The sequence below is a fragment of the Colias eurytheme genome, chromosome 4 (assembly GCF_061535395.1).
Source record: "Colias eurytheme isolate Ceu_HAF_F1 chromosome 4, ilColEury1 Martin Lab GWU primary, whole genome shotgun sequence".
Taxonomy (NCBI): domain Eukaryota; kingdom Metazoa; phylum Arthropoda; class Insecta; order Lepidoptera; family Pieridae; genus Colias; species Colias eurytheme.
The window spans coordinates 1,867,208-1,890,094 of record NC_142983.1 but is presented as its reverse complement, the minus strand read 5'-3'; the positions used below and the strand labels follow the sequence as shown (position 1 = coordinate 1,890,094).

The window sequence follows — 22,887 nt, the reverse complement described above, 5'->3', positions numbered from 1 at the left end:
AACTCAGAACAGAACGGCCATAAAATTCACAATTCCGCATAAATATTTATGTTCGCGAGTGTACAATTGTTTGTATGAACTTCTCCCATACAAAACTTCCAACTTAGTAATATACGAGTTGTCTGCTATAATGAAATAAAATAGCACTCTATTATAATAATTACCACGAAACATGGCATAACGCATTATGAGGGATACTCCTCGGGATTATTATTTAATTGGAATGCTTCGTCCTAATTTTACCTGTATAATAATTTTTAAGCATACTCTGCTCGTTATTTATGAGATACATATATTAATTCAAATAATATATAATACAGGTACATGACATTTAGAACAGCTAAAAATACTTAATCTTTTTATTGTCTTCTTAGCAAACTTCTCAATATTATTGCTGGTAACAAATCTCATGAATGTAAATCATCTACGGGGATTGACTCAATATTTTTATAACGACACTGGTGGGCAAAGGTAATGTAGTGTAACAGGAACGAATTTAATGTCCTTACATCTCCCTTCAAGACTGATGTGGCGTCTTAATGTTGCGTGCCACCGAACTGCGGACGCATGCAGCTAGATATGTCTCTGGAATAACGTATTTGTTTCCGTTGTTCACTATTTTTTCAAACGGTTTTCAAATTATATTTTGTAATTTTTGTCTAAGTCCGTTGATTAAGTCATTGACGTAAAATATTAATAATATAGGCTCAAGTGATTAACCTTGAAGTACACCTAAGAAATTTTATCAAACATTAATCGTGTTTATTAGTTTAACATTTAATAAGCATTCAGAGTTATTCCTCCTATATTAGACTACAGGCCCATGTTGAAAAAATTATGGGTCATTTGACCCACCACCTGACCTATCTAGAATGAAATAAGAGCATAAAATAATAAGATTCAGCACTATGACGTCACTCGTAAGCTGTCCACCTGAGTGCAGGTGAGAATTCGAAAGTTCAGGTAGAGATTTTCTCCCCTTGTCTCCATGATTTTTGTACGGCGTTGCGGAATAATGGCTTAAAAGCAGTATAGAAATAGTATGACACAGATGCCGTACAAAAATGGTGGTCCACAAAGTCGGAATTTATTTTTATTTTTCGACAGTTGCCGGAGTAAATTTGGTCATTTGATTTTGTACGGCATCTGTGTCATACTATTTCTATACTACTTTTAATCAATTATTCCGCAACGCCGTACAAAAATCATGGAGACAAGGGGAGAAAATCTCTACCTGAACCTTCGAATTCTCATCTGCACTCAGGTGGACAGCTTACAAGTGACGTCATAGTGCTGAATCTTATTATTTAATGCTCTTATATCATTCTAGATAGGTCAGGTGGTGGGTCAAATGACCCATAATTTTTTCAACACGGGCCTGTAGTCTATATATTATGTACTAGCTTTTTATTTAAACACATAACAAAACATTTCTAATTTTCGTATGTTTTCTTTTTATGAATTTCATCCAATTTCATGGTTTTGGCCTGAAAAAAAACACAAAAAAACGGATTAAACTTGCATTATAGAAACTTAGACTAACTTATAAGTTTGTAAGCTAGTCGTTTATTCCAAGTGACCTAATTTAAGAGGAAGGAAAAGATGACGTCTATACATGGTCTATACAATAACGCTGCAAAATACATGTGTTTCTAGAAGCATAGCTGAACACTGTAAACTCGGAAATGAGGTTCTAATGAGTGAAAGACGTGCAATGAAAGGGGACCGATACGTAACGATCACATCATTGCCCTGATGCCTTCTATTACGTTTTACTACGTGATCAATGTATACAGTATGGTATAGTAATTTAATGTGTATTACTGAATATTTAATGTTCATTTACTAGATACGTATTTCTGTTTAATTGATACAACAAAATATTGACCGGTACTATTCATATGAATGTTTTAAAGTGTACCGTAACTATAAGATCTTTAGAAACTGTATGACATCATTTAATGAAATATATTAAAAAAAATTATGCATAAATCGGTCTAAATCAATATAATATTATTACGTCATTTGTAACATCCATTACTGAAAAACGCATCATGCTGAAAATAAAATCGAGAGCAAATATAACTTGTACAATACATTAGCATTCCCATCAGAGCAGTATTTACACAGTGTACTCGACGTCAGATGCTATTTACCGAGTCTGTCTATATCGTGATGTAGAGATTAGTACGGCGAATGTCAGGGGACATCAAAACTCAATCTGGTGTTTAATTGTACTATGTAAGACAAGCATTACTTGAACTCTGGGGAATCAAGGAATATTATATTTTATGGAGTGCTAATATTTCGCATTTGAGGAAAGTGTGTTTTTTTCAGCACTTTTATTTTATTAAACTACGTAATACACAAACCATTACTCAATATTTATTCAGTTTTTAAAGTATACTTGATTACAATAAATGAAACGCTTTGCACCACAGTTTTTCATTTTAATTTACACTAGAGAACAACTTAAGTTTATTCTTCATTCAACTAATGTGGAAATTCAATTCAATAAATAACATAAACATTTAGAAGAAATTGTAACAATGGAATGACCTGAATTCTCGCATTATCTACATTTACCCGATAAAAGCGTAGGATTTTGCAAATACTGCTTCTTTCGCAACTACAGCTACGTTTAAACAGAGATTTTCTTTCTCTAAACTAAGATTTCAAGTACGAGCTGTAAACATTACAAAAGAATACCCATCGTGGACGATTCTCAGTCTAATTTATAGGGTTTCAAGCCAGATAATCCTGATTAAATAGTAAGATTATAACGACAAATCGAGCGTGACAGAGGGAAATTGTCCAATGAAATCTGTCCTCGGAGATAAGGAAAAATTGGGTACACCTGCGTAATTTGTTTTAGTGAACGTGGATTGTATATTAGCCGTGTAACGCGATTTTCATTGTTTTTATTGTCCTAATTACGGTTTGCTTAGTTACTAACGTCGACTAAAATGGTGGGATCATTTCGCCAAATTATCTTCTTATGCATCTTCTGTGTATAAGATGACATATTAGCAAGATATTATAATGATAAATGTGTACAAAGTTTTTAAATTACAACAAATACATATGATGAAATAATAATGGAACAAAACGTAAAGCCATACATGATTCCTATGATACTACCTAATAACACAAATTAAAATATTAATCAGGAAATACTTTTTTAAGGATCATATAAAACAAAACCTAAAGAAACACATGAACTACGTCATGACAATAGGATTGTATCTAAACTCGTAATTTATAACGCACCTAAATAACTACACGCAGTATGTTTCAAAAGCTTCCAAACAGTTACGTTGCATACCGCCCCTCGGTTTTTAATCAGGGCGTTATAAAACCCCTTTTCATGGATAGCATCAACGATATCACTTCATGCTATAATGCATATGCATGTTGATTGTATGGCATATGCTTCGGACCTCGCAATTTGTCGCTCTGGTGAAATATTTGCATTCAATTTTCTATACCTTTTTGAAACGTCGTATTGGTGCAATAAGATTGCTTCTGACGTTATATCATACGAAGGTTTATATGATAGTCAATGCTCTTCATCTTTGTTGTATTTTCTAGTAATACAGCTTAGATATATGACAATCAGATAAGCCAGCAGTTATGATATTTACCTAAAATCAGTTCTTAGAAAGAAATAACAGTTTATTTTAAATTTTACTGCTTATTAGTGTTATTTTCTAATCAATATTGAAACACATTCAAAGACAACCGACCACAAACATCTTAATTGATTAACATGTGGCTCGCTAGTATAATCCCGAGAGAAATTTCTGGCTTCCAATAATACATATTGGTCTGAGATGCCGAAATACCCAAAACCATATTCTAGCATATTAAATTTCACATGCAATAACGTTAAGTTTTGTACACGATATATTTCAAAAACGACATCCATTGAAATGCAAATGTATGTAGGTCTCACGTCAAAGGCGATGTGAGAATCGAGACCTATTTCTCTATAAATACGAGTACGTTCGATCGCTTCACTAAACTGTTACACTAAAGCAGCTAAGTCACATGTTCCATCAGCTATTTCCACTGGGGCCATGATTTATTCATCCTCCCCATCCCCATCCCGAGATTCAGCACTAAATCTCGCCACAAGTTGCGCGACAAAAATATCATTATGTAAATTTACATAGAAATAAAGGCGTTGTATGGGTGGGTGTTGCAACGGGCAGGATTTGAATGGGTAATTTCTTTTAACTTCTGGATTCGGTCCCGTGTTGGTAATAGGTTTGTTGACATTCCTGGGTTGTGATTTTGAACAATTTGAAAAGATACTTCAAAAGCTTCAAATTGATAGAACGGGTGATACATTTTAATTTCAATGATAACGAATATAACTGATTCATCTGAATTTTACTGAAAATCTGAAAACTGAATGAATGTAATATTTTTCTTATCATTCCTTTAATATATTTTCGCATCTAATCTCTACTAACCATAATTATTAAGGAAAATATAAAATATACCTACGCCAAGTATACGTCTTATCGTTACGAATTGCCTTATATAGGTGACCAATAAACATATATTTTCTGATATCGTACTCAACCCTCACTACGGATTATTGCAATTTTATGTAGTACAAACCACAACCTCTGCCTTTTGTCAGATTGAAGTAGAACTTAGTTTAACACCCTTTGCTATATTGCATTGGCTTCTATCACGTATTATTAAGTCAATGGAGATTAAAATACAATTCCATTTAGAGAAATGCAGGGCATTGTAACATTATACTTTGCGTAATAGTACATGTTACATGTGTGTGTTAATCTGACACATATAAAACATTACGTCTAATTAATACATCAAACGATTATCTTGTTAACGACTATAAAAATGTAATTTTTTGTTATACTTTTTTGAACTTTCCTTCTATGAAATTATAGAACCTATAAGTTCGGAATTTATCAACTCTGTCTGTTTAAGTTAATGTTTATAATAAAGCTTTTAAAGCACTAATGAATACTAGAGACGTTATCAATAGTTAACACAATCACTGACATTTCCAATGTCTATCGCTATCGACACGAAATCGACGCTTAGACAATACAGTCTGTTTAACGTCTAACCGCTGTTATTCAATGAACATTGAGCACATTGTTTTTGTTCAGTGTCAAAGGAGTTCAAATCTATTGTCTATTTTCCGATATCTTTTTAGCTTCTGGTAACTCTCACTTGCTTTTATAGCACCAATGTATTGGTTTAACAGAGAATTTTAGTTTTTAAATAATTAACCGTCGAATAAGCACAGTACAAAATAATCAAATGTTAAGTATCAATAAGCTCCATAACAGCTATAACATCATTCATAAAGAAATTGCAGTGACTGTCAACCTTAGCTCGAAAAATAATTTAATTATGCAATCCTAATTTCGTTCTCATCCTTCAATTTCCGTACCAACAATAGGGCTTCAGAATTCCAAAAGTGCAAATACTGCAATTTATCTTTTTAAATGATCACGCTCAAAATTCGACTTGCCCCGGGGCAACCCTATCCCCTCGCGGGCTGGCGTATGGTTTTCCTCATTTCCCCCGGAATCTCTTACATTTATTTTTTCTTCGTATTTGTATTCGTTTCCTGTAACGTCATATATTTCTTCTGACGTCTTCATATCGTTTGGGGTGCTGGGGTTCTTTGTGGACGTAATAAGTTTATAATTTAATAACAATACGTTTCGGGTGTGGAACGTTGTTAAGATTTGTTTTAACGAGAACGCATTTTTTTCTGATATTTTTGTCGTAATAGAACAAAAATGCTTGAAAGTTAAATCTTGATTAATTAACTGTATTAAAGGTCACACAATTTTATGATAATCATGTAGAGCCAGGACTTTCATAGACGCGAAAGATTTATAAATTCAAGAAAACATATAAGTAAGGTTTATTTTTAAGAAGTCCTGGAAAGTATTAATTTCTTATCATGCATACTACTGAATTTGTAAAATATCAGTTCAATTTATTGCTAGACAATACTTTCTCAGATCAATAAAGAAGAAAAACATTCCTACTACGTACCTACTAGGATAATTTAATATTTGCATTGCTTTTTCAGAAAAACGACAGTTGCGCAATAACATGAGCTACGCCTATTATTTATTACGCATTATATTAATCCAGACACACTACCTTATACTTTTTCACTTACCATAATATGCTTAGGCGCGTAAATCTCAACCCGTGTCGCTTAAACCTGTCTCATATAAAATGACTTGACTTTAGTCTCGAACACGGGAATTCTTCTTTATGGCACTACAAGCCTCCCGGGGTAGGATCACTTCGCATTTTATGAAATCGTCAAGTCAAGGGGTGAATTGGTTGTTATATATGATGGTTTTAGTTACGTTGTTCCCAGCTTGAATATGAATGAAGACCTGTGTAATAATGTGTGGAGTATGTTTTAGGCGATTTTTTGTCTCCAAAAATGGCGACGTGTCATGTTTCTTGTGAAATTCCCTTGTGGATTATAAGATAAATGTGATATTTTATGTTTCTTTAACTGGCAAGTACGTGATTAGATTTTTATGCCCTAACAAGACAATTTTTTTCACACAAGTCTCAGTAAAGGTTTCTATACAGCACGGTAGGTTCTACCCACCCTTTTCTTTCATCCATACGTTGATTGCTGCACCAAAAAACAAAAACATTCTGGATCTTCTATAGTATAAATATGGGAAAAGGTGAACTGAAAACCGATTAACTCCAACAAAGAGAACAAATTCATTTGGAACCCTAAACATGCAAATAAGCCGAGTATTAACATTGGCAGTGATAATTAAAAAACTCTTCCACTGTCCGATCTCATTTCCCAACCAAATTCACTCATAAAGGAAAACGCTTGTAAATTCATTGTTTCGTCCAATAAACGGTACTTTTAAATAAACGGCGCGTTGTTTAAAATGGCACCCTTCGCCGAAACTTTCCATCTGGATACAATACAAACATACGTCCGTTTAGGGAGATACACTCATGGCTTTATCGTCTGTCCAAGTTATGGGAAATTGCGAAATTTCCATAACTTGAGCAAATTATAAGATTATGCAATAGGCATAGCTTCTATCGCGGGCCTTGAGCGCGGGGACCGAATCCAGAAATTCTGTTACGAAAAAACCTCACGCTCCCCATTACGACGGGCACGGAGGTGTGGCTTGTAGGCATAGCATGCAATAGCTTTACCGCGGCAGTCCCCGAGTGCCACACGTCTTTTTTATTATACTAGTTAGTTTTTATTAGCAATAACTTCACGACTTTCTACCTGATGTTATTCGACAGGTAGATTGAAATTTTACAATCTATTTAAGGACGTAAAGAAGGATCATAATTTTCACCTAGTTTTATAAATACAGTAGTTACAAAAAAAATAAACGGACGTTTTATATGGAGGGTATTACCAAAAGACGATCCATTGCGTGTAAAAATATTGAATGTTTGTGATTAATAGTGAATAACAAACAACATAACATATCTAGGCGCCATCTGCTAGTCCTTTTTCAATGACGTAAGAACAACGCTTTAGTACGGTTTCTACAAATGATAGTTGTTTAACAAAAAAGCCGTGTTGGTTTTCTATTATTCCGTTAAGGGAAAACAGAACTTACTGCAATTTCGATTTCACTGTCGATGTAGACATACACTAAACTGACTTTCGAATACATTTTCTAGTGACATCACCTGACGGTGCTGATTTTTATAACCGCTACATCCTTTAACATGCGCTTAAGGAATGGACACAAAAAACTGACTGTTTCGTCAGTAAAAGGAACAAACTGGCACGCAACAATGCCATGATCTCTAATGAAGAGTTTTATACACAAAGCTACCAACTCTTTTATTAATACCCCGTGTTGTGCTTCAGACTTATCGCATACAGGGGGTTTCTTTTTTTATACAAACCACTATATTTTTATCGAGGTATTCCGTTTGAAACTGCGGCGACGTTTCAAAGGGGCGTGACTAGACAGGCGAGCTATCGTCATAGAATACATGTTTTAATCTAAAATTCACGTCATAAAACACAGTGTAAAGTTGACAGAGGAGCTTGCAGCACTTTTTAGTTACCAACTATGTGAAAAATAATGTTTCACTCACTCAATATTGTTCTCGGCTCTTACGCTATTAACTGCAGCGATCCAAGAGCTTTCAGGAACACATTATTTTTACTATTGTTCATTGTTACACGTTATTTAACCAAGACAAGATATTTGTGTATTGTAAAAAAAATAACGTAATTAATTCACACAGAAGAAGAATTATATTACTCCTATTTTTTATTCCCCATGAAATCAAGCAATTTGCAATCAAGCTAATATTTAATCTAAAATAAAAATAATGATACTGTAAACAAAATTTCCCAATAAAAGAATAAGGAACGGCAGGAATTATTCAAATACCCATTAGCTTCAGGATTCCTTGACGATGAGACGTGTGCGCGACTGTACCGTAATTTTTCACATAAAATATTCAACTCATGCAGGATGGAGTGCGCGAGTGTACTGCGGTGTGTACAGTCATTTGTTTAATGGTCTTAAAGCACTCGCTAGCAAACAAGGCCGTATTTATGAGATCACTAACAGAAAGATAGGTCACTTGGGTCGGGGAGTCATAAGCTGAATTTATATGAGGAACCTTATATGGACTTTTTTAATAAAGATTATCAGTAATATATTGGGTTTTATTTTTTTGCAATTACGCCTTATTTACTGTTCCGATTTCTTAAATAGATACTTATCTTTGGAATAATGTTTGGATCTCTATCTATATAGAAATACGGTTCATAAAAAATTATCACCAATTAAAAATACAGAATTATCTAATAGCCCACTCATTTTACTTGAACAAGAAAAAATTAACAGTTCGTTGAGGAAGAAAGAAAGATCATTTATTTGACTATTTTTAAATTACAGATTACATTTTGATCAAAATCGATCAACCAATGACCATTTTGTAGCTGTGCAGAATTCGGTTCAGTTATAGTGTTTCGAAAACTTCACAAACTAAGTCTTCACAAAATAAGTCTATAACTTCACACTAACCTCAGGCTAGACTATTTTTTAAGATGGCAGCACGCCAGTAGTACGGCTTGCATATTGGAATTAAATTGTTTTCGTCTTTTCGACCGTGTATAGGAACGCAGCTCGTGACAGCTAAGCCAAGATGGCGGATTGACGGCGAATATTTAAACTGTCCAATAGCGTGCTTCCGATGCATTTCTAGTTCATGTATCGAGTTTGAATTGAGATCTGTAATAGCCTTCTTTTTGATGGAAATTATGGGATATATTTGAAATTGAATGTATCGATTTTTTCGCAATGTTTAGCTATCGAATGCTGCGTTTTATTATGGTGGAGAGGATGACTTATTTTTTAAATATTACAGTATTATATTTGATCAGCTACGCTCCGCGGTTTCACCGGCGTGTCTTCTTCGATTAATGTGCTATCCAACACCGAAAGAATTTTTCAAATCGGACAAGTAGTTCTTGAGATTAGCGCATTCAAACAAACAAACTCTTCAGCTTTATAATATTAGTATTAGTATAGATTATTTTACCTAAAACATTAGATAGAAACCACTAAATGGTCTCTACATAGAGATGTTTACTGCATTTGAGTTAAAAACATCATTTTACTATCTATACAACTCATCTATCGAACTCAATTTACATTATATACAAATATTGCATAACAATTAAGTTATAAAACAGCATTTAATATGTAAAACTTCGTAAACACCACAGAACAATACCGTTCTAACTAGTTAGAAGTTAGATTTTATGTCTGTTTTATGCTCTTAAATGGTTTAGTGTCGCTAATGCAATTCAATTTTATATCGAAAGTTTGTATGGCTAAAAGTGCCGTATTTTGCTTTTAGAGTTTGTTAATGAAATAACTATTTAACAGAGAAAGAGCAGTATAAGTGGTTGAAGAGAGTTTGGTTAAGGAATATGAGAAGCGTGTTTAGAAATGTTTTAATTATTTCTGATAATATATTAACGTTGTTAGAGTTATTTAGTTCAAAATGATTGCAATTAGCCTGGTATTAATTATTATAGAGTCAGAGTAGATATTGGAAAGCCAGCGTGATTATTATAATCCGACAATACAATTTAATTCCATGCTTTATTTGTATAACACACACACACTAACATAATGAATATTTATACACATAAATACGTCCTAAAATTCCCTTATTATTTAATATTTATTTATTATATGTCACAAGAACATGTAGTAAAGGCTCAAAATTAATTTAGCGTCGCCGTCCCTCATAAACTTCCTTATAATTTACTGCAAGCCGCCATAAAAACGCAATTTGCGTAATTCAAATCTCTGATATAAAACACTTTAATACTATTTAGCGCCATTACAAAGTAATGAATTTCAAAAAACGTAACGACACGAGAATTTATCGTGACGTGTTTGTCACGCGACACGACATCGATAGGGTTAATAAATTTATCGTTACTTTGCAATGCTCAATGCTCATGTATAAAAAAGTGTAATTTAAGTGATTAAATTTTATTTCGTGCGACCTTTTAACAACTTCGTACCTTTTAACTGATAATTTACCGGTTGTTATATTTTTATCAAAGTAGATCTCAGATGATTTATGGCGGGAAATGTTGCGCTTTTTCTGTATTATAAACAAATTATCCTTCAAAATTAATGTGTTCAGACTATGTCAATATTAGAACGAATAACTTAGAAATCTACGAAGTAAACTTCATCATCAAAACTACAACTATTTATGGCACAAATAGCTAATCACCTCTGAACCTCTGTATTTTAATTTAATTTCTTATACCCCGCTACTGGTCTTCGCAACAAATACTCATAATATAACACTATAAGCTACAGAATAATTTTTCCGCTATAAAACGCTACAAGGAATACCACCCACCACATCCATACTACGAAGACGAAATATTCTAAGAAGGGAAATCTAAAAATAATAAAAGCTAGCTTATTCATGGTACGTGGAACATTCTATCAAATGTCAGAGCGAGGCCTTTGGATTGTTTTCCGTTGAACCATCGGCCCGTGAAATCATAGGGTATAAACATCTTTTGAAATTGCTTCGACATGTCGCTTATTCTATCTTTTATAAAATGTATCAAATCCGACAATGGCGATGCGGCTTTTTGACATTTTAACGGAAAATGTTTAGCTTTATCGGAAACAATTTTAGATCAGTGTAATATAAATCTACAGTATGATAACTTATATATAAAAACTAGCGGCCCGCCCCGGCTTCGCCCGTGGTACATATGAAAAATAGATGTTGGCCGACAGGGGCGTGCACAGAGTTTTTGGACAGGGTAGGCAGAAATATTGCAATGATAATAAGTCATAAAAACTTATATTTCATATTGCAGTACTGATATTTGATTGGAGATACATAGTATTTCCGCAAAATAATGGAAAACATATCACGAACATAGGTCATATTATCTATAAAATAATTGTCAAAGTAGGTATGATATATCCTAACTAGTATTCTATATTATGTAATTAATGATTAACTTTACCTTTGTGTATTACAAATTCCGGTATAGATCCATTTATAGATCGGCCTTTTTCCTATCACTCTCTGTTTGATAAAAGTTTATTCATAAAACAAAAATAAGAATTTTTCGTTAAATTAGGTATGCCTTATTATCTTACAAAATACACTGATGATATACATAATCTATTTAGTTACTCTCAAAACACTTCACTTGCAAATTGTCGTAGTAAACATTATTAATTTTCTCAAAAAGCAAATTTAACCTCAAAGTAAACGTTTGTTATTTCCAAAACAAAACAAACGAATAATGATACTATTTGCAGATGGTCTTTACCGCTACAAAATTGTATACATTATCACACTTCTTAATTTGGTCGCATATTCAACTTCAGTTTCGACTTTCGATGTAGTTCCGAATTCGGTTCGTACCTAATTCGTATATCTTCGTAAAAAGACACTGCCTACCTTGTGTGTTTGTGTGCGTGGTTTTATTACATCAGTGTGCCGTGTTTATAGGCACGCACACATATAAAATATGCATAGACACGCAGAGCACACATATAAAAACTTAGACACGGATAGTTTGTGTCTTTGCCGTCCCGTGACGTACTGGGTCCTGTGGCGGCGCTAGTGCAGCGCATGAATAGTGACTTGAGCCGAGCCGGTGTTATAGAAATTAGATAATAATGCTACCAAAATACCGATAGATGGATCTAAAATATATTTGAAATATATTTTTATTTCATAACTACATTGCGCAATTAATAAAATCTAATGACGCTGTGAATTTCATTTATGCATATTAAATATTGATCAGAGTTTGGTAAATGGTAGGGTAGGCAGTGTCTTTATGTCTTTATGGAATGCACGCCACTGTTGGCCGATTCTCAGACTTACCCGATATGCACAGAAAATTTCATGAGAATCGGTCCACCCGTTTCGGAGGAGTATGCAGACTAACATTGTGACACGAGAATTTTATATATAAGATGAAACCCGTTTCGCGTTGTCATGGCATCACGCGTGAACGGGTGGACGGTAAATTATAAATCGATAATTCTTTTTTTATTATATTCCTTGAAGTACGAGGATGGTTCTTATGTAGAGAAAACATAAATATGTACCACGGGCGAAGCTGGGGTGGACCGTGGACCGCTAGTAACTTATAAAATATTATTAGGCTATACTGTTATAGGTACGCATTACGCATATTATATTATCAGTATTTTAAAAATTGTTAGAGGTAGACATGTTACTCTCCACGCATAAATTTGAACCGATTTCGCTGAAATTTAGTATTCATATACACTAGAGCCTGAATTAACATAATATACCTACCTACTCTAATTTCCTCAAATACTGAGAGAGCAAAGCCGCAGCCGGAGTAATATTAATATTATAAGATATTATGTAAAGAATGTGTGTATAAAATTCTACGCCATAATTAAATTACTTTGGTTACTTTTACTCTCTTACGCATTAAGTACGATATATATACGAGTAAATAAGCATCTTGGTGATCGCTATTTCCTTTTAAAATTCTAGGTCAATATTTCTTCTTAAGAATTTTTAACACAACACAGACGACGTCGCGGGCAACTACAAGTATTAACATAACGTACTTTAAAAAGAAATAGAAGAAAAAATCGCAAGCGCCCGTTACAACATTTATCTAGTACGATATCGCGATTCCAACTTCAAAGGCAAAAATAATTTTCCTGCTCTTTGTCCCAACTAAAACTCGCTGTAACTTTGTTAAAAGTTTACGTGAAATATGTGTTCGAGTAAAATATGAATTTAAAACACGCAATTTTCATATACTTACTTACAGGCTCATTATTGTCGAAAATGAAGAAAGAGGACGTCGCCGTCGCCCCTTGATTTTTGAGTTATTTTTAATTATGATCGCGATTATTCCGTTTCGAATTATTTTGATGGAACACGACTTTTGTGTAATTCTTTTGTTAATGTTTATTGTTATTGCCAAAGTACGGTTAATTAAAAAAATGTAGGTTATATTTTCGGGTATCCATCTACCTACATGCTGATATACAGAAACTAGGGAGGAATATTAACAAAAGAGAAAAAAAAATGTGTCTTAATTAGCAGTTATTAAGTTTTATAAATCGTATTTATTAGATAAACAAAAGTCTTCGGTAGTATTTAAATAATATGGAGATGATAGGTATGTATAGGTCATAAATATATATCGCACAATTCTTAGGAAGGAAGTATGGAAAATGCGTGCATTTCCCAAAGCACTTACATAGTAATTTATGATGTATTTAATATTATAGCAATAAATATTGTTTTAAAGAGAACAAATCTTTTTTTCGAAATTGACCCGAATCCCTTTGCAATAGCGACGCTTAAGAAATAGGTTATTCATCATTCGATCCACATTTAAAAGATAAGAAGTAGATTTTCCCATTATTAAGGTTCAAGATAATATAAGTATAATCTTAATGTCTCCAAAGGAATGTTAATAGTTAGCAAATAAATACGGGTTTTGTCACGCGACCGTCGCACGCTTCGTGTTTTTTCAAGCTTTCGGAAAACCTGCAATAACACTTAGTAAGTTTAAATTACTTTTGACGTATTAAATAATTCTATTACCATATCAAAAACTAGCTGTGCCCCGCGGTTTCACCCGCATTGCTCCGCTCCTGTTGGTCTTAGCGTGATGATATATAGCCTTAGCCTTCATCGATAAATGGGCTATCTAACACCAAAAGAATTTTTCAAATCGGACCAGTAGTTCCTGAGATTAGCGCGTTCAAACAAACAAACTCTTCAGCTTTATAATATTAGTATAGATTTACTGAATTTTTTCTACAGTTACTAATTATATCGTAATTTTATGTAGAAAGAAGGAACGAAGGAATGTCCAATCATAGTGGACGTTCTTTAGGATTTCTTTTTATAATTTATATTGCATCGAGAATAATAGAAAAATACTCGACAAATTGCGAAGCGTCTTATCTACTATACTTGTATTATAAGTATTCTTCTATACTCAGTATATAGTTTTGTCCTGGTTTTGCTATTATTGTTTATTATTTACGTCTCATTAACTTGATAGAGACCCAGCCTTCAAAGCCAGAGGTCGCGGGTTCGATTTCCACCCAGGGCAAATATTTGTGTGATGAACATTGTTGTTTGCTCTGTGTCTGGGTGTTAATTATCTATATAATTATGTATTTAAAAATTATATACGTATGTTTATCTGCTATTTGGTATCCATAACACAAGCGAAAGCTAAGTATGGGATCAGATCGTGCCGTGTGTGAAAAATGACATGAAATATTTATTTATGAATTCACATCTAAGGTTGGCAAGGAAATTGATTTACCAATGTCAATTTGGCTTCCTTCACAATAATTGAAATTTCCAAACATGAATTATTGAGCAGTCGAACATTATTAACGAAATACTTGGATGCAAAACGTAAAAGAATTTTCAATTGGGAAGTTCGGAGCCTCTCGTCACGTAGAAGTGATCCATCTGCGCCCCTATGCGTTGCATTGACGCGTTTTGAAAAATGTAAAAAGGTCATTCGGGACATCACGTAACGTTCATTTGTTACCGAATTCCTTAACGATGCCGTGTTATCGGATATTTGATGATTGTAGACGGAAGGAAAAAAATGGTGCTTTTTTATTATTTGCATTTCGAAAATATCTAACAATATTAATCTTACCGCACTTTATTACACCGTTCTTTATTAAAATGTCATTAATAAGATGACTTTTTCCAAAAGCTCTACAAATGAGTTTAAATTATACAGGATTTTTATAATCTGACTGCTACTGCTATTTGTTTCAATTTTTCTTTTACACAATTTGTAAACAAACAAGTGTTTTAATAGCAACATTTGGCTGAAAAGCCAAAAGCGCAACTTTCTCAAAAGCTCAAAGTCACCAACATTTCAAAAGCCCTAACTCACCACTTCCCTTTTACAGGACAACAAAATGCACCACCGGGTCACCACACAGGGAGCGACGGCGGCGGGAGGAGGACCCACAACCTGCTGGGTTCAGTGCCGCACTACATCGTACCCCCCCTCCCCCGCCCCCCGCGCTGCTCAGGCGGCTGGGGGTTAAGGAACCCACTGGGTTGGGCAAGGTGAGATAGAAGATTGGTAGCAAAGAGATTTTTATAGTTACAGAAAAAACGGAAAAACGAACAAGCAGAGCTTTTAATAGCGCTACTACAATGAATGAAAAGTTCTTAATTAAACAATATATTTTATTTATTAATTAAACCTTTGCAAATGATTTTGAATTGTACTTACATAGGTATTCGATACGATCAATTCGAAAAAGTCATCATAAATCATATCGAGTAGGTACATAAAATCATTATACTTAACCCTAGGGTTACTCTTTAAACTTTCACGTCTGAGCTGATTTTGGTTATATTTTCTACAGAGATGCGGAAGGACATTTATTTCCGTATCGTAAAAAAAACACCAAGGAAGTGAAATAGTATGTTTGCGGAAAGGCTGTTAATGTGAAGTGCACGCAAGCGAAGCCGCGGGCGGAAAGCTAACATACATGTACATATATAATAATGGTAGAGCGTCTTTATAATAATAATCTTGACAATGTGACCTTTAAAGAATGGAGTAAATGAAATATTTTTAAAACTGTGGTTTTGTTCAACCAACTTAAAAAAAAGAAAGAGGTTCTAAATTCGATTAATGTTTTTGTTAAAAATAATTGTAGTTTCCATCAATTCAATTAGACTTCTTTTTGAAGCACTTTCGTATCGTCATTACATATTTTTAACAATTACCACCGATGCCTTCAATAAAAAGCTTAAATTTAAGCTCAATGCTAAAAGCCTAAATTCATTTATACCTAAACTTCATAACTACGAATTCACAAGTTGCAAAGTCAAAGAGTCGTCAAGTAGCTCAAATCAAACTTACGTACGTGACGAGACGATGTCTAGTCGATGATTAAAGAACTCCACAGAGAACCGACTCCAAACTCAGTCTTCGAAAAATCAACAGTTCCACAGATTATAATTGACCGGCAAAAATGGGCAAAGATAAAAATAGTTGGTATCGATCGATGAAAACTTTATGCGCCTGGGTAATTTCGAAAAATAGTACTTCCCGGTAAATTGGAAAATAGTGTATTTTTTTACCTGTTTCTATAAAATATCAAATATGATTAAGTATACACCTTATATTTATGACCATTACCACTATCAGAATTAAAATAATATTTATCAGCAAAATTGTATATTATTTACTAGCTGTACTTACACTTTACTGTGGCACATTTGGTTGCATAGAAAAAATAAAAAAGGATTTTCCATCGAAATTTGAACTCAATATTGATTGAGTGGAGCATAACCTACTTTACACAAAAGCAAAAAGAATCCCATGAATCTACAGGATTTCAAAGCCAACCCACTTTCACACAAAAATCTACACACAAAACTCAATACGACAGCGCAAACAAACAGACAATAAGTCAAGACGTACAGTTAACCAGGTCTCACTAATTGGTCCCTTAATGAGACAACTGATGATCTTCCCTAATGAGCACTTCTGCAAGATAATAATCTTTTATTAGCTACAGCGGAGAGAGATAAATCTTCCTTTGCATATCAATGAGGTTTGGTTTGTTTCAGTGCCGTTAGATGGCGCTGCGTCGCTTGACTTGCGTTTTGTGTTTACCGCAGAGTATAAGCATAGATAACTAAATAGTTACTAGCACAGACATGTATATATAAGTAGACAACGCAAGTACCGCGATCTGTATGAAAACCAAGCGTGTCATATTTTTTGTACTGACCTTGACGCGTTATGACGTCACGAGCGCTTTTTAGTGATGTTAATTTCATTTTACGCTAAATCGATTAGGCCGCCGCTCGCGCGGCGATTCTAGTATCGTCCTATCCCATCGAAGTAAATCGAAAGAAATCAGATCAAACTAGATCTATGTCTAAGAGGTAGTCAAATAAATGAATCGTAATCGATTACTAAATCGATTCAAGACAGAAAAATGATAATTACCATAGACAGAGGGATGATAAAATAAAGTTATAAACCTTTTAATTAGGGATGTAACGATACATGATTTTGCCGATACGATACCGATACCGATATTTGTAGTAATGTATCGGCGATACCGATACCGATACCGATATCGATGGCTTGGTAGAAAAATAAATAGTGAATTATGCATAAAAAGTTACCAACATTTAACAGAGACTCAACTGTTAATCGTATTCTTTTAAATAAAAATGCCAAATCAAAAAACAACAAAACCATTTATTTTAGTATTATTATTTTACAATGTCAGTTAAACTTTAAGTAATACACATACAATCAGTACCTAATAAAAGTTTACTATTGGTAGTTTTTTTAGAAAACAAAGTGCACACGCGCGGGCGGCCTCCCGCATCGTTCATTGGGCACGGTTTTTTGAATTGACAACATTTCATTTCTTATAAGGCCATGAAAGAAAAAAACCGTTTCTTTATTTTGCTCTTGCGATTACAGAAAAAAAATTATTTCATTTTTTAATCGCATATTTTAAGAGAAATTAAATAAAAACGATAAATGTGATGATGACGTCATACATACGGAGGAATAAAAATGCGGCTTAGCCTAATTTAAAAAAAGCTAAAAAAAACTATCACTGACATATTTTACAGGGTATGGCATGTGTCCATATTAATGTCATTTTTGTGAATTATTCATGTAAACAAACTTTTAAATCGTGTTATTGTGTTTTGGTTTTCTAATTTAATCTCATGAGCGTGATGTTTGTTTGATTGGAGTTGGACCAATTCATTTATATTATACAATAGTGCCTATAGTGTTCATAATTTTCTTGAAATAAAAGACTTTGTTTACTTACTAAAAGTTGTATTTATTTAACACTTTCCAACGTTTTTGGGATAGTATATTTGTTTCCTAGAAATTTTCAGTACCCCTTAACAAATCCTGCATAAAGTCATCATCATCAGTACTTGTGAATAAGTTTCTTTCGTTTAAAATTTGGATCAGCAAATAATAAATAACAATATTTACAAAGCTTGACGAATCAAAGTGACAAATGTGCCAAAATGTCAACTGCCAAGATTTTTTTTAAATTTAAACTAGGTATGGCAAGGAAAGGAAAGGCAAAGGAAAAAAATGTATTCCTCGTCATGTGTATGACGTCATTTGGCGCTTACGACATTTTAGAATGAGATGATTTTAAAACTCAAAAAGATGAATGAAAACTTCCATATTTAGAAAAAGCAAAAAATACGTGTATCATAATTTTTGATCTAGTTTTCATTAAAATAAGTAGCTTAAAATTTTGAAATGTTGTCAATTGTTTGATATCGGTATCGGTTGTTTTATTATCGGCGATACCGATATATCGGCTTGCCGATATATCGGCCGATATATCGGTATCGGTATCGGTATCGTTACATCCCTACTTTTAATATTCTAACAAGTAAACTAATGTGTTTTAGCTTTTTCTTACATATGCCCATTGAGTTACCATGTACTACGTACTAGAGAGGCCATCGAAAGAAAGTAATGAAACTGTCAATCAATCAATCTTTATGTCCCGTTGCATCGATCCATTTTCCTTTTATGTTCGGGTTACTTGGAAAACTGAAAAAACAAACATAGTCTAAGCAATAAGGAGTTTTCTTAAAAAACTCCCAAGATGACACTTTAACTAATGGCGTCCATGTCATAATATTTATTTTTAGTACCTTTGTATTAAAATACTTAAAAGTTCTAGGTCAAGTCGTATTAAATGACAAAAAAAATCTATGCCTTTTTTTCTGAAAAATTGCTCCTTCAAATTATCATTTATCTGTTCGATTATAAAATCGATTAGAATCGAGAACTGTTGCATCAAATGAACATCACTAACCACAAAATTGGACAGAAAAATGAGAACAGAAAAATGAGAAGACGCTATTCATTGCTTGTTATCATACGACGCGATCTTTACCGTGCCAAGTAAAAGCCGCAATGTATTCCGAATCATTTCGTATGATTTGGTATCCGTGTTTGTCACGATCGTTTTCCACAGATATTCTTTATTTGATTTTAAAATAAATAGTGCATATTCTGATTAGAAAATTACTTACCGGTGGAAGGAAACATCTCTGCTAACTCGGCCACTCACAGCTGTGGAGTTTCTACAGTTTATAACGGCGTAATTCGGCATTTTACTTTATTCAGCTTCACGTCTTTCCTTGGCGAACTGCAAGCGCGGACTGAGTGTAGGCCAGCGTCAAGTAAGTTTCATAATCGTAGTTTGGACACGGGAAGTACATACACTCGCTTAGTCTATCTTGATATATGTCCGTGGTTACTAGTATTAGGGCGTATTCAGAAAGAAAGCTTGAAACTTATAAGCGCTTATAAGCGCTTATAAGCGCTTATCGGCGCTTGTCAGCGATGGTAGCCCGCGCAGGAAAATATATGAACATGACAAGCGCCGATAAGCGCTTATAAGTTTCAAGCTTTCTTTCTGAATACTCCCTAAGGTAATATAATATTAATATAGAGAGCATGAAAAATCGTTTTAAAATGACGTAACTCTATCCCTTTATAAGTGTATCAAACTTTCAGTGAGGCATACAATTTTTTGTTTATAATTTTACATGTAATTATTAGTACTTATGGGTTTAAATATCTAAGAAATATTATAAATTACGATTTAAAGCTCACATGCAATAACATAACAAATGTATCTTTAATTATGTCATTTGTCTATTATTAGAATGTAAAATAAAATACATCATAATCGCAAAATTGAACAGTCCTTTAGCAAAAAACGTAAAAACGTACTTAATATGTGACCCACTTGCATATTTCCCATCTCATCTCAACAAGGATTAATAATGTTCAAACTTACCGTGTTCGTTAGCGCAAAAACCTGATTTCATGCTCCGATGCGTCCCGATGATATTAGAGTTTAGCGTGCAACAAGTCAAAATTGCACCTTCATGACGACGCGTGATTTGCTTTTTTTTAATGCTGCCAGTGACATGGACTTCTTCTAGTTTTAAATTTGGTATTTCATTTTTTTTTTAATTTGGATGAGAATGATTAAAGAAGGTTTTGGTTAAGGTGGTGCTTTGAAGATGCTTTTGAATGTGTAAAGAACTAACATAAAATATTTTTTATGCTTGCTACCTACTTTAGCGAGTGAAGATGTCTGGTTTTGTTATTTCGATCAAGTTAATTAATTAACTTTAAGAAGTAAATAAATATAGAAAATATTATAAAGAAATGGTCTACTGCTCTCTCTTAAATATAATTTTTAACAAGTTTAAAATTGTTTATTTAAAATGTTAGTCTATAATTCCGATCACGAAAGACATTAGAAGTTCGATCGGACGGTAATGCGATTAGTGACCAAGTTCATAGTAAATTCAAATATCTCCGCTCTCGTGGTCTGAATATCGGAAATATTAATAGAGCCCCAACTAGAATAATAATGTAATCTCATTGCTGCGTCAATCCTCTTTGTTTGGACATTAATGGTACACCTTTTGAATTTACGATGAGTTTGGTTAAAATATCCAAAAAAATTTTCAAATCAATCAGTTTATGTTTTTGCATGTTTATTTAACAGAAAGTATGTGATCCGTTTTCTGCAGTCAGATCGTGGAATTTTTTTCTTTGCACAGGGAATCGAATCCAGAACACGTATTCTTCAACTTCTGTTTCAAAGAAATAATTGATAAATTAAATACAATATGAGACGAGATGAGACGAATTTATTCTTTTTCTTTTTGGATTTTTGGCACTACCATTAATTAATGACGTCTCTATCCTAATCTTATACTAAACAAAAATACACAATTATCATCAATAATTAATATCAAACTAAATTAAATATAACCTATCTCACATACTACCTATAGATTAATCACACATCTATTTAAGACTAAACGCTAACCTCAACCACAAGCCAACATCATAAGACAGGCTAACGAACGCAAACCCCAGACCAGCAGGTTAATGTTACATACTGCACAATTTATGTGCAAGCCTGGGAATTTACAGTCCTTGGTATTTCAGCAAAGGGATTCTCGTCAGAGAGATCTCTAAAATTATAGAATATGGCTAAGAAGTGCTTTTGGTGGTTACGATACATCGTTAATTTATATTTTTTAAATATCCATAGAATTAAAACTTTATTCAAAAAATAATTGTATGTTTTATTATTTCAAGTAATAACGTAATGATATAAGATGTAATTAGATGCAGACTTCTATAATAAAATTATTCAATAGGTTTTTACATAAAAGAAACAGGAAATGTAAGAATTCTTGGCTATAGCCACTGGTAGATTACAACCATTCCAGAAAGTTCTACTTAAAAAAATAAACGTAAAATTTTATTTTTCCAACATTTTCACTCTTTATGAATGCTTCCACTATCAAAGCGGTTATAAAAATATTGCAAAATGGAATTTCCAAAAAGAACGTCAGCTTTAAAAAAATACGCGGCTATTTGCAATTCTATCAGACAGGACTATTATGATATTGACAGGCTTTTGTGGGGAAAACGTAAGCCGTAAAAAATTAACAGACATGGTAGGTAGGTATGCGAATTTACAATTCTTGATAACGGCCGGCCGTTGTGACAAAAACACTAGCAGATAAGCGTTCCACAAATCCTGCAGCTTTCGGTCTCTAGTGTAATATAGAATGTAACGTTTTGTGCTTTGTAATTTTCATCGTTTTAATATTTCGTAGAGCAAACGTTATGCATATCTTTGCCACATGTTTTGTGTATGTTATAATAGAATATACTACGGAATAAGAGACTACAAATGGCTCACGTGTACATTCAGGGAAATAATTTATAAATATGTTACTGCAGCGCTCACGTATTTCATTAAGGGCCGATTTTTCAATGCTTGGATAAAACTTATTTGTCGAATAATGTATAAAACTACCATTTTAAAAACGTATTCTAATTGCCCGTATTTGACAGTTTACGTGACATTTTAATATTATCGTGTAATACATTTTTGGACGGATAAGTTTTATCCAAGCATTGAAAAATCGGTCCTTAAGAAGAACGTGCTTTCAGACCCAACAGTTTTGATAAAATATTTTAAGTATCCAGTTATTCAATGCATCAATACTAATACGATTTAATAATTGAGAAAGAAACTTTCGACTTTTCCTTACAGACTTACTTATAAGGATAATGTAAAAAAGATACCTACTTCAATAATAATTTACACCGTTTCAGAAGAGGGGGCCGCGGGAACTTACAGTATACAATCATAACACTAATATAGTTACAGGTATTGACCCATATAAGGGCCGGGACAAATATCAGAG

General features: G+C 33.4%; 1 protein-coding gene across 3 annotated transcripts in view; it reads left to right on the top strand.

The window, feature by feature from the left end:
• The window catches only part of LOC149908754 (kinesin-like protein CG14535), a 303,719-nt gene that overhangs the window by 237,030 nt on the left and 43,802 nt on the right, over positions 1-22,887 (top strand). For all 3 annotated transcript variants that reach the window (XM_090120333.1, XM_090120334.1, XM_090120335.1), the window contains one exon: positions 15,507-15,669. In XM_090120333.1, the coding sequence (XP_089976459.1) occupies positions 15,507-15,669 (163 nt within the window). The remainder of the gene's footprint in view (positions 1-15,506; positions 15,670-22,887) is intronic.